The sequence below is a fragment of the Amblyomma mixtum genome, chromosome 6 (assembly GCF_055824585.1).
Source record: "Amblyomma mixtum isolate Tamu chromosome 6, ASM5582458v1, whole genome shotgun sequence".
Lineage (NCBI taxonomy): Eukaryota > Metazoa > Arthropoda > Arachnida > Ixodida > Ixodidae > Amblyomma > Amblyomma mixtum.
The window spans coordinates 65,568,145-65,581,191 of NC_143017.1; the positions used below are offsets into that span (position 1 = coordinate 65,568,145).

General features: G+C 51.1%; 1 protein-coding gene across 1 annotated transcript; it reads left to right on the forward strand.

The window, feature by feature from the left end:
* Positions 1-433: 433 nt before the first annotated feature.
* Positions 434-11,114, forward strand: LOC149339260 (solute carrier family 2, facilitated glucose transporter member 8-like). The gene is made up of 5 exons (XM_089550442.1): positions 434-901; positions 1,463-1,671; positions 2,637-2,911; positions 7,678-7,950; positions 9,960-11,114. The coding sequence occupies exons 1-5, from the start codon at positions 631-633 to the stop codon at positions 10,312-10,314; spliced, it is 1,383 nt and encodes a 460-aa protein (XP_089406568.1). The 5' UTR covers positions 434-630; the 3' UTR covers positions 10,315-11,114.
* Positions 11,115-13,047: the final 1,933 nt, after the last annotated feature.

Consider the following 13,047-nt stretch of genomic DNA (forward strand, 5'->3'; position numbering starts at 1 on the left):
TCCTGGTCTGCCTTTTAAGTGTTAAACAGACTTGCAGTGCCATCGCATGTTAAGCAGACAAAACTGGGCCATGGGCTATAATGCTATAATGTTCAGGAAACATCTCTAGCTGTAAAGTTATCATAAATTAGGATAAAAGAACAATTCAGAGACGTCAGTTCGTCTTTTCATTGCATAGGAGCGCTGGGTTAACAAGAGGCCGTCTTGCTTCTTTCGTGTCCGACACCTGAGTCTGTTGTTCTTCACGCGCCGCGCGAGCGCTCGTCCTCCTCATCCTCTCCTCACATCACTCTCTCCTCACACGGGCGGCTCGGGTTGCTCTGACTCAAAGTTCGGGTTGCTTACCCTCCTGCGAAGGATCTCCGTCGGCGCGGATGAGCTGGCGTTCACACATAGTAATCAAAGCTAACCGTGTTTTTTTTTCTTAGCCAACCTAGTGCAACCACGTCAGCCGCGGTATCCGCCATAGCGACCGAGACGGCGTCCAAGGCATCTTCCTCGGGGTCGTCCAAGGCGTCTTCCTCAGTGACATCCAAGGCTGCATCCGCCGTCCCGTTCAAGGCAGCACCCAAGGTGCCAGTGGCCGCCGGCACCGGACCAGCAGAAGAGGTATCGCCCCCCAATCCGGCCATGGAATACCTGCGAGGTTTGCGGCTGCAGCCCTGGGGAGGCTCTCCGGCAACCGACACCGACAGCCACGGTGCCCGGGGACACCACGTGCGCGCCATGCTGGTCGCCTGCCTCTGCTCCTGCGCCGCAGGCACCACGCTGGGCTTCGCTTCGGCGGCCATGCCTTACATCGAGCGTGAGTCCTGGTACACCGTGGCTAAAAAGCCACCTGAAAACCGCTGGATCGCCAGCGTGCTGCTGCTAGGGGCTTCCGCTGGCGCGCTTCTGTCAGGTAGGTGCAAGCTGAACGGTCATCTTCATTCCAGCTTCATTTACGCCGATGTTTAAGTGTGAAATCACTAGTCCAGACATACCAACCCCGAACAAGAATCTAGTCTTGTGTGATTGGGGTTAGCTGGGGTTTTGTGGTTAGCAGGGGTTGTGTGCCGGGTTAGCTGGGGTTAGTTCGGAGGAGCGTCGCACCAGCTGCAGCCAACGGGAGGAGGGCGTCACGCCAGCTGCCGCCGAGTGGAGAGAGAGCGATGAAGAGCAAGAAATGTGGTTGCGTGCATCTGCAGATCCCTGAAAAAAGAGGCGAAGATCCTACGCTTTTTCACGTCTACTCTGTTTAAGTACGTTAAAACCCTACCTGTTTTTTTTTTCCTGGCATCACACGGCTCCATCTCTTTGCGTTTCGCCTCCTCCGAAACGCGGTCGCCTTGGCCGGGCTTTTAACACGCGTATTCCTGCTCGGCAGCCTAATATGGCCGTTGAAAACAAACATTCAGTGGTACAGTGCTTTCTGGCATTAAAACACTATGCAGACCGAAGGACAGGCTCTCCTCTTGCACAGGGTTGCCGCTGTGGTTCCTGGGAAATCGGAGGACGCTGCTGCTGTGCCTCCTGCTGCTGGCTGCCTCGTGGCTTGCGCTCGCCATGTCTGACAACACTGGCGTCCTGGTCGCGGCCAGGGCGGCATGCGGCTTGTGGCTCGGCTTGACCACCATTGGCGCCAGCCTCTACGTAGCCGAGGTGGCACCTCCCGAGAAGAGGGCCTTGTTCGTGAGTCTCGCCGAGGTTCGCATCCAACGCAATGCCTACGTCGGAACAAAGGCATCTCTAAGCTGACCAGCACAGTTGAGGTCCACCGCGTTAGCTTACTGGCCGCTGAATTCGAGGTCATGGGTTCGAATCCCGTGAGAAGCGGTCGCATTTCGACGGAAGCGGTAAACAGAAGCGTCCGTGTGCTGGGCAAGGTCGGTGGAAGAACTCCAGATAACAGGAATTAATACGAAGTCCTCCATTACGGCCGCTTTTGAAGCGCTAATTGCTTCGGGAACGTTCCCTATGTCAGATGTTTCAGGGAGGCCCGCCACCAATTCATAAACTGAGGGTTTTTGAGGTAAAGAGAAGCCTTCTGCGGCATAGCAATACAAGTGCTTGCGGTCATTAAAAAGCAGGCGAATCATATTAGCTATTACAGTGAACAACTAAATTCGAATAGGTAACTTTGACGCGTTAGATAGGTGCGCGTTTGCAATTAGCGACTTGTAGCCGCCCGTTAGTGATAGCCATATGAGTTTTTAAAATTTAGAAAACGCTATTTGCATTGCGGCTGTGGCTCAAAAATTTGGGCAATTTCTAGCGCCATTAGAAAACCACGCACCTGCTGGGAGCGCAAAGCTTTAACGTGCACCGGTATCAAATTGCGAACAAACACCTTTTGCGTTTCGCCTCAACTGAAGCGTTCCCGGATTCGAACCCCGTTACTCCGGCTCAGTAGCTGAGTGCGCTAACCAGTGCCGTTAAGACTGCGTTCCCTTGAAACTGCAGTTTATGGGGGTTTAACGTCCCAAAGCGACTCAGGCTATGAGGGACGCCGCAGTTAAGGGCCCTGAAAATTTCGACCACCTGCGGTTTTTGAACGTGAACTGACCTAAAACTAATCCGATTCATACAAAAGTCAAGTCTACGCTTTGCCAGTCTTCTTGAAGTTTCCAGCAACTGTTTCCTCGTTGTGCCACCAGGTGGCCACCAGCGGGGGCATCCTGGCGAGTTACGCTCTGACCGGCGCCTCATGGCGTGTGCAAGCGGCGGTGTGGGCTCTGGCACCTCTGCCTCTGCTGGGAGCGCAGCGTGTCCTGGTCGAGTGCCCGCGCTGGCTCCTGGCGCGGGGCCGCCTTGAGGAGGTAGACACGGCCGCCGCGCGCCTCTACGGCTTCCACGTGCCGCCGGAGCTGAAGCCGGCCAGACGCCAGCAGCTGGACATCAAGGAAACGGTGCCCACCAGGGGGCAAACAAGGCTAGTCATTTCAATTCTATATACGCTCGCTTGTTAGCAGCAGCCGCTGACTATCTGGCAGGCGGAAGGCATATGTGGACCCTAAACGAACAACTCAGCGTCACATGGACTACTCACTTGAGGACGGAGTGTTTGTTCACTTCCGCTAGTTCCTCGGAGACCAACACTCTTAGAAAAAAGGGGCGAATAGGGGGCGAGAGGTTAGTCTTTTTGGGGACTAACTGACCTGCCACTGGCAATCGTCCTTTTCGGGACTAACTGCAAAGGGTGTAACTGTTGGTCCCCTTCGAAAGGGTGCAACCGTTAGTCCCCGGGAGCAGACATTTAATGAAAAAATGCAAACGACGCGTCATTTCCAGCCTAATTTACAGCGGGATAGTTTCCGACAGAACTTCACACATATAACAACGATAAAGGAAACAGAAATAAACATACATGAAAACACCAGGATTCGAACCGACAACCTTTGGATTATGAGCAGAGCGCGGATATGACTACGCCACCACAGAGGACAGTCCACGGTAGAAAATAAAAGCCTTGTATGCGAAACACACACACGGTCTGTCTGTACAGCGCAAATTGTTATCACAGTGTGGTGGTTTTGGTGTCATATGCTTTTGAAAAAACCTGCGGTAAGCTTTAATGCGCGCGCACAACGGTCTAAATCACATTTTGGCCAAAAAAGAAGTGCTGAACTGTGTATACATTACGGCCGGTACTTCACAACCACAACATGGGGTTTTCTTTTTGTTTCTTTTTTTGCGTATAAGGTGGTCTTCTTCCTTGCAATTGGCAGCTGCACATTAAAGCCTGTTGAAAACAAAGGTACAAGGCGATGGTTCACTTCGTTTTTTGTTACCGGCGGAGAGCGGTGACAGGGAATTGACTGCTAAGTGTCGCCGATACTTACACAGGATCACATAAGCTCGTAAACAACGGCAACGGTATGAAACTACGTGTACTTGCTCAACCGTAACTTTTACAACTCACATTTGACACGTATTGAAGTTCGTAGTAATTGTTTATGCACTTGCACAGCTGCCAGCCGTTTCGGTGGCACGAAGCCTATTTCTCACGGAAAAGGGTATCCGCCTCGTCACAGGCAGCGGCAGTGCCCTCACTGGCCTTAGACGACATCCATGCGCTTCAAAAATCGAGTACTATTGCAGTCAGGGTCTTCTCGCGCAATTTTCGCGTGCTGCTGTGCTGCGATTCGCCTCCCGTTAGTCTCTTTCTCGGCAGTTAGCCCGTTGAGTTTGCGCACGGCGCGCATTTTTGGCAAGGAGTGTGTCGTGTGCAAATTTAGGGACTAAAGAGCACTTTTTAGGACTAAAGTTGTCTTTACTCCCCCCTGGGCCGGTTTTTTTCTGAGTGTGAACCATTAGTTCCGTGGAGACTGACCGCGAAGGCCAACATGGCAACTAGCGCGACAGAACACAAGCTATTGTGTGTCATGTCACATCTTTCTGTGTACGTGTCTATTTAGCGCTGTTACCATGTCGGCTTCCGTAAACCAACTAGCTCAATCAAGAGGAAGAAATGAGCTTGGGCAGGGCATGTAATGCGAAGGCAAAATAGCTGGTGGTCCCTAGCGGTCCCTAAGGGAGTGGATTCCAAGAGGATGCAAGCGTAGCAGGCCTTTGCCCTGCAGTGGCGCAGTTAGGCTGATAATGATGATATCGCACAGCACACGAGTTTCTTGCGTTTCGCCTCCATCAGAACGCGGCCGGGTACGGAAACCGCAAACTCGGGCTCAGTATCCGAGCACTCTAACTACTGAAACACAGTTGCGGGTGGATTAGGCGTTTGTACTCACGTCCATGACTTGCGGCAGGTTACAGAAATAGATGGCCTGGTGACTGCTCACTGCGAGTGGCGCTAAGAGCGCTCGTGACACGGCGGTCGTACTTAGATGCAGACGAAGTACAAAAGCGCTCGTATAGTGTGCGATGTTAACATGCACTTAAGAACCCCATGTGTTCGAAATTAATCTGGTCTTCTACTACGGCGTCCCTCATAGCCCATGTGTCGCTTCGGGACGTTAAACCCCACAGTTTGCATTTTTAAAGCCCTCCTGAATGGTCAAAACGGGGAAGATAGGAAGAAAGCTAGGTACATACCATGCGTGGTCTATGGCGCCAGCAGGTGGGTCTGAAGGAACTTAACCAAGCAGACCTTGTCGACTGAACGTCGGTCCCATCTTGTTGGATTGAGTGAAGCGGCAGAAGACCGCTTTGGCGAGTACGCTGAGAGGTGTGAGAACCGACAGCCTGTCACGTGCTCTTCATCAGGGCAGGTGCAGAACACATTCTGAATTCATGTAACGCTGCCATTGCCTCTCCTTATTTTCCTTACCCTCCCCCTTCTTCCTGGAGGGCTTGACTTTCCTCTTTCACTCCCGCCATTTTTTCTTCCCTCAAAGCGCGGTGGTGCTGGTGGTGATGAAAACATTTATTTAGAAGGGACAGGAGGTATGTTGGGATCAGCCCGTAAGGGAACGATCCTCAGAAACACTAGGTGGAGGTCCCTAGTATTGGACCCCAGTGGCGGTGGCCGCCGTCTGGGCGCGCCCGACTAAGGCTTGTTGGGCTTGTAAGTCGTGGCAGCCGAGCAGGGTCGCCTCCCAGTCCTCCCGGGTTGGGTTGGGGATGGGGGGAATGGCCGGGTTGGAGGGGCAGGCCCACACCGTGTGATAGGCGTCCGAAGACACCGCACTACAGTGCGGGCAGGTGCCGCTAAAGGAGGGGTCAAAATGTTTTAGCGCTGCCGGGCACAGAAATATACTGGTAAGAAGGCGGAGAACGAGCCGCTCATCCGCCTTCTTCAGGCCTTTACATGGGCTAGGGTAAAGGCGATGACAATTTTGATAATATGCTGTAACCTCTTTGATTGCATAGACCGGATTAAAATCGGGTTCCTGATCGGATGGGGAGGAGAAAACAGCCCGGTGAGAGAGCGCGCGGGCGGCGGCGTCTGCTGCCTCGTTTCCTGCCAACCCCTAATGAGCAGGGGCCCATATAAGGTAACGGTGTGCGGGGTCCGTATCCCGTATGACCACCCACCCAGAAGTGAAGCAGTTGCTGGCCATTTCCTTTCTTCAAACACCAAACGAAACAAGTGGGCCGCCGGAATTCATTATGTTCATTGGCGTTGGCGTTGTCAACGTTTTATAGAGAAAGGCGCTCAACTGGCTCCCTGGATCAGAATCTCGCTTTCATGCGCGTGGCGTTGCTGTCCACCTGCTAAAACCTGCTTTCGCTCAATATTCCGCTCAATATCTCGCTCAATATATATATTGGAGCTTTCGCTCCAATATTCCGTTCAATATTAGCAATGCTAAACAGCCAGCAATTTTTTTACTCGACCTTAGCGCTTGTACTAAATTTTACGCGACAGCGTTTACAGCTCGTTCGATCAAAAAACTGTCGGCGTTATAGTCGCAGTCGGCACCTCGTGTCGGAAATAATCGAGGGCTGCGTGGAAACTGCCGCAGAATATTCCGAATAGTGTCGTACGATTCAGCGTTTTGTGCAGCATAAGCTCACTAGTTAAGCTAGAGCCTAGGTCGTGGCAGGGATTCGAACCGGTAAATTGATAAATTGGTTTTTGAGGAAAATAAATGGCGCAGTATCTGTCTCACATAATTCGGCGGACACCTGAACCGCGCCGTAAGGGAAGGGAGGAAGGTGGGAATGAAAGAAGAAAGAGAGAAAGAGGTGCCATAGTGGAGGTTTCCGGAATAATTTGTTGCGACTGACTGCGACTGAGAGAAGGATGAAAAGGAAATTGCACGGGCCTGCCAACTGGCTCGTGCCGAGCCACCACCGCTGCCACGTGCAGATAGAGGAGAGTTTAAAGATAAGATGAAAGAGTGACAGAAAAGACGCGCGTCGCAGCAACAACCGCGTCCGCCGGAGCGGACGCTGGCTGAAAAAACAGATAAGCGGTCGAAGCCGCGATTCGTCACCACCTCCCCGAATAATATCGACCACCTAGGGATCTTTAACGTGCACTAACATCGCAACCTATAATCGGGGCAACCGGTGACCTGTCATCGGCGGCTGCATAAAAAAACCTTAAAAAAAAAAACGCGCGGTTCATGCGCGTTTCGGGTGTCCACCGAGTTAAGTGAGACTGTTTATGTGCCATTTGCTTTCCCCAAAAAAACAATTTTCGATTTGTCTAACGGGCAAGGAGCCGCTCCGAACGGGCGATGGCGTTCCGTGGACTCCAAGGCAGCGCTGAAACACGCATTGCCGTTCCACTCTTAAAGGCGAAGCTTAAGCGTCCTCCAAATTTTTGTTGCGTGAGCTACACTGGCCGAGGTTGACCAGTTTCGCGTGACTCCTGGAGAGCCGTGCTGCACAAGCGCGAGGAGGTGTGACGTCACGCGGCGCTGCGCTGGCGTGCCTCACAGCGCGCCCTCGCGTTCCTTTCCTTAAAATGATCGGAGTGTAAGACGTTGACAACGCCAACGCCAATGAACACAGTGAACGCCTACGGCATATGGCTTCAGCGCCGAGTTTCTGGCACAACGTTGTCGATGCCGACGCATGCAGCGCACACTTGTCACTACCGCCACTCAGCTTAAAGCATGGTTGAGGTGTCCACTTTTCCAAGAGGGCAGTTATGCGCCTTTCCTCTGGTTCAGGTGTCCACCGAGATGTGTACACTTCGCCCTCACCTCACGCTACGTATGCCCTGCCATAGCAGAGCTAAGCCACTGCCAATTTTTTCCTCCTCCTCCTCCTCATGCTGGTCTACAGACGGCTGACCACCTGCGTGCTTCTCCAAGTGCTGCAAGGGGCCACTTGTGCTCAGCTGTTCTTCTGCCGAGCCCTCCAGACCATGGCGTTCTTGGTGAAGAACATGCGGGGACCGTGGGCCGCCCTGATCACGACGGCCATGCACGTGTCTTTCGTCGCGTTCTTCGGCTCCCTGACTCGCGTCACGGGGCGCCGGGAGCTCCTGGTCGTGTCTGTGGTGCTGGAAGTCTTCTGCTTCTGCGCCTTCCCTCCTTTCGAGCATCTCGCCATGAGGCAAGCGGGAAAACAAATACATTGGCTGTTCTTTTATGCATCCGTTTCACGTCCACATGTTCACTCCATCCTGTGTCCGGTCATCTTTGACCGCCCATACATCCTTTCAATCCCACCTGAATGACGGATAATGTACCCTCCTACTTACGCGGATGTACGCAATGTGCGCAATTGTACGGTTATAATCACGCGTGCGCTCTTCATTTCAGCTAGACCTGGGCCAGCAACAATTACTCCTTGTGTCCTTATAAGCGTACACTACATCTATAGATACGTGTAGCGAAAGTTGCGTGCATGATATCCAGGGAAAAGAAGATGGAATGCAGGCTATCCAGGTCGTCTTCGAAGAAGAAAGTGAAGGGGGAGACTTATACAGTACAGAAGTTAGTCTCAATACAATACGAATGGTCCCGTGGAAGCTTTCGATAACAAAGTAGCTACCATCTCAGAACATGAGGTCCATTGGTGGTGTAATCTAGCCTAGCGATTACGAGGACATGACTCCAAGCTGCTTTTTTGTCCTTATGCGACGAGCGGGCAATATTTACGCCAGCGAAGGACAGAAAAAAAAGATTTAAGTGAAATCTGCAGGACTTCCCACCCTCTTACAAAGTCAAGGAAGGGCAGCGATGACTGCATCGTAGCAGTTCCCACCATCCGCAAGTGCACCCACTATCTGATGTATCTGGATAACGGGCCCAGATAGCAGAATCCTTCGAGAATGCCCACGCCTATAGTTCGCATGAATGTTTATGAATTAGTCTAACGTGCAAAACATTTTCCTTACCCACCAGGTGAATCAACAATTCTTAATTACAAGAAAATCCTACATGTAACTATCACAGTTATGTGAAGCAAAAACCTGCTTCTGTTCGTTTCCTGGAAACGAACAGTTGCAAGTGAAGTATGTGGTTCTCCCTCTCTCTGCTCTCTTGTGTTTTTGAAACTCACAGTTATGAAGTGGCGAAAATGGCCACTCAGTACAAACAGAACCATCTCTTTGTACTGGTCACAGTAAACATGAAATAATTATTCATTTTCCCGAGCTCTTTAGCGAAAAATCAGTCTCAGTAACGTCAGATTTATGGTTCCGACAATTTGTATGTCTTAGAGGGTGGGTGTATACAAATGAAAAACCTTCGTTATTCGGTTAACAGTTGTCAGTTCGCGTTTCGTGCTGTCACTGTCCTTCCTTCCTTCTGTGTTCTTCCCGCAAAGTTAAGCGCGTAATATGCATCTTGTACGTTAGATCACTGAATGTAGACATCTCGATGTATCAATCAATCTGAGCTCATGTAACTTCTTGTACAGGGTGCGCCATTTTATCCAACACTCAATGACTACATCAAATTAACCGGGAGTTAAAGAAAACATGATTTCTAACTGTTTAGGGGATATTGCAAGCTCTTAAACGAAGCGCCTCCGTGGCCAGATAATCAAACATTAAAGCATGGTTCTGTAGCTAGTGTAGCAATTCACTCCAAGAAAAAAAAAACTATCGATTAAATTGACACGCTCTGTATATGCGCTGCCTTAGGGGATATTGCAAGCTCTTCTTAAACGAAGCGCCTCCGTGGCCAGATAATCAAACATTAAAGCATGGTTCTGTAGCTAGTGTAGCAATTCACTCCAAGAAAAAAAAAAGGCTATTGATTAAATTGACATGCTCTGTATATTCGCTGCCTTACCACGCTTGTTTTTTTTAGGGAAATTTAACGTCCCAAATAAACTCAAGCTTTGAGGGACGCCGTAGTGAAGGGGTCCGCAAATTTCGACCACTTGGGTTTCTTTAACGTGGACTGGCATCGCACAGTAGACGGGCCTCTACAATTTCGCCTCCATTAAAATTCGATCGCCGTGGCCGGGACCGAACCCGCGTCTTTCGGGTCAGCAGCCGAGAGCCATAACCACTGAGCCACCGTGGTGGCACTTAGCATGCCATTGTTAAACCTGCACCTGTCATTCTTGCCGCTGTGGCCTATACCTCTGCGTCCTGTCCGGCCCCACAGCGAGTGGTCGATGGCACCTGACGAAGGAGAGCTGAACTGGAGCTCCGTGTACTCGGTTAACCTGGTGGTGCTCAGCTACTCGGTCGGCCTCTGCCACGTTCCGGCGCTGTTCACGGCCGAGCTCTGCTCTGGACCCGGGTGGCTTCGTCACATGGGGGCCCCGATCGCCTGGGCCACACGCTGGCTGCTCGTCTTCCTCCTGGTCCAGTTCAACGACCCCTTCGTGGCTCTCATGCGCCGGAAGCACGCGCATCTGGTGGCGGCTACCGCCCTAGCGGTGCTCATCGCTGCGCTGGCCTTTCTACTGCCCGAGACCGAAGGCCAGAGGCTGAACGATATCGAGCGTGCTGGCTGAGATGCGTGCGCTCGACTGGATGTGTCGCGTACATTATTGAACTTGTATTCAAACGCCGTTGTACATAGTGTAGCTCTGTTTAGCGCACATTTGATGCGACAAACTTTATTTTACTGCATACGCCACTTGTGAACGTGATTCCTTAAGAACCAATGCGTAATTATTTCATACCCGGTGCATTTTGTATATCTTGTTGAATGTGACATGCGTCTCGCTCTAATACGGCTGCATGTGCGCCCTATAGAAAGACTGGCTTGAGGCAAAAATGAAGAATGCCCCTAGAAAGAGTTTTTTTTTTTTCGGAAGTGTATGTCAAATGGGAGCATCGGTGTCACCGACGCCGGCAGAAGGAATGCCTGCTGCTCTCTGCCTGCTGCATGAATAGCTCTTTCTGGTCGAAGGCTCATGTCAAGCAGCAGGTTTGAAAATGTGACGGTTGTGCAACTGCCTGCTTTCACACGTGCAAAAAGTAACTTTTTTCATATTTTAGACTGAACGCTGTGTTAGGTGCAGATTCGCGATAGTCATCCTTCTTCTACGTTATTTCTGCGAAGGAAGCGTTGCATCGTATATATATGGAGTGCACTATAGTAACTGAATCGAATCCCTTTACGAGGAAAAACGCCATTTATTTGCGGGTGTGGCGGCGTTTTCACGGCAAGAATCCCCTCTTGGTAACGCCTATCAAGGCAAGTAGTTCTCATTATGCAGTAGTATGCAGGTATAGTTTTCATCTTCACAGTACATGCGTTGTGCCTGAAAGTGTGTCAAACAGATTGTGTGGTGTGATTAAAAGTGGTGCTGAGCTGGGGAAGGAAGGAATGTGTTTTACTTTTCATAGGAGGCAAGGCAGGGTGCCCAAAATATTAAACAAAAATCACACCCTGTGTATCGACTCACGCTAAACACACGAGACCAGGAGCAAGTCAAGGCTATCATCAGAGGCGCACACAAAACGGCGCAGGGTCTCCCCGTCACCACCTCGAACGAGAAGTTAGCGGCTCTCGGGATCCACAACTCCTTCGCCCAGCTCTCCTACGTGGTTCTGACATCGCAAAACGTCAGACTGCAGACCACGGTGGCAAGCAGAGCAATCATCCACCGGACGGAACGGTAACGTCGCTTCTAGCTCTCGATGAACAGCAGTCGCACCCGCCTGAGGTCAGAAAGAGGAACAAGGCGAGCCCCGTACCGAACCACATGCTCGCACATATGTTACTGCGAGACGTCAACTAGACATGCACAAATGGCCATGAGTATAAAAAGGAATTTATTTTACTGGAATTACTAGAGGCCGCATGTGGTTGCATTGTACCACTGCGAAGACGCGCAGCAGATCGTCTCTCCAAGTGACGTTGGCGCTTCCAGGGCACACCCTGCCCATATTGTTGAAAAAAAGGCTGAGATAAAAGAATTGCTAGCCACTCACGCTGTCGGTTGAGCTGCACGGCAGCGGAAACGGATTTTTGCGCAATCGCAGCGGCCGAGATCGTCTCGTTGGTCGAGCGTCCGATTATGGGCTAGCACTGCGCATGCCATAAACCACTCGGCTACTGCTTGAGCACGAGAGAGAACCATGCACGGAGCGAGAGCCTGCTCCACAAGCCTCTGCGGAGCAAGGTGGGGTGTACTACAAACATAACTAGAATGCATTCAGGAGCGCTAAACAACTGTCTCGGGCTGTGCGCGTTCGTCTTCCATTCGTAGCCCTTCGCGAGCGGCATGTTCCTCTAGGGTCGATGGTAATTTTCACAGCACCATAGTGTCAGCTCAAGAGGGCACTCATTAAACAGTGCAGAGTATTAATGCCAGACGGTCCAAAAATCCACGCGACCTCATAACCTCACCGGCAGTCACTACATCATCACGAAAGAAAGAAATGTACAATTTCTGAAATATAATGTAATACAAGTATAAGTGAGTTTTGAACCCAGTGAGGCCGGCGCGAACAAATCAGCTTTGCTCGCCACTTCATTAGGGCCGCAACTGGCAAAGGAGAAGGTAAATTGGCGAGAAATGGCTTTGCCCTTCAGTGGGCTTAGTCAGGCTGATAATGATGATGATGATGGTGATGGTGGTGATGATGATGGTGATGGTGACATCAGCGCCGCACAGCACTACGCTCTGAACTGCCAGTCTCTCGTGCTCGGTTTGGGTACCGTCGTCTTCATCAACTTCCATTCCGGCGGCGCGAATATATCAGCTTCGCTGACCACTACATTATAGTAGTATACCATTGCCGCAGCCGAACACGTCACACGCATCATCATCATCATCAGCCTGACTACGCCAACTGCAGGGCAAAGGCCTCTCCCATGTATCTCCAATTATCCCTGTCCTTTGCCAGCTGCGGCCACCGTTTCCCCGCAAACTTCTCAATCTCATCCGCCCACCTAACTTTCTGCCGCCCCCTACTACGCTTTCCTTCTCTTGGTATTCACTCCGTTGCCCTTAAGGACCAATGGTTATCTTGTCTTCGCATTGCCGTGCTCATGCCCACTTCTTCCTCTTGATTTCGACTAGGGCGTCATTAACCCACATTTGTTCCCTCACCCACTCTTCCCGCTTCCGGTCTCCTAGCGTTACACCTATCATTTTTCTTTCCGTAGCTCTCTGCGTTGTCCTTAAGTTGAACCCTTTTAGTCAGCCTTTTTTCGCATTAATCTTCATAATCATGATGATGATGATTAATGTGAAAAAACAGCACGTAAGTAGCCTTAAGTGTCTACCGCA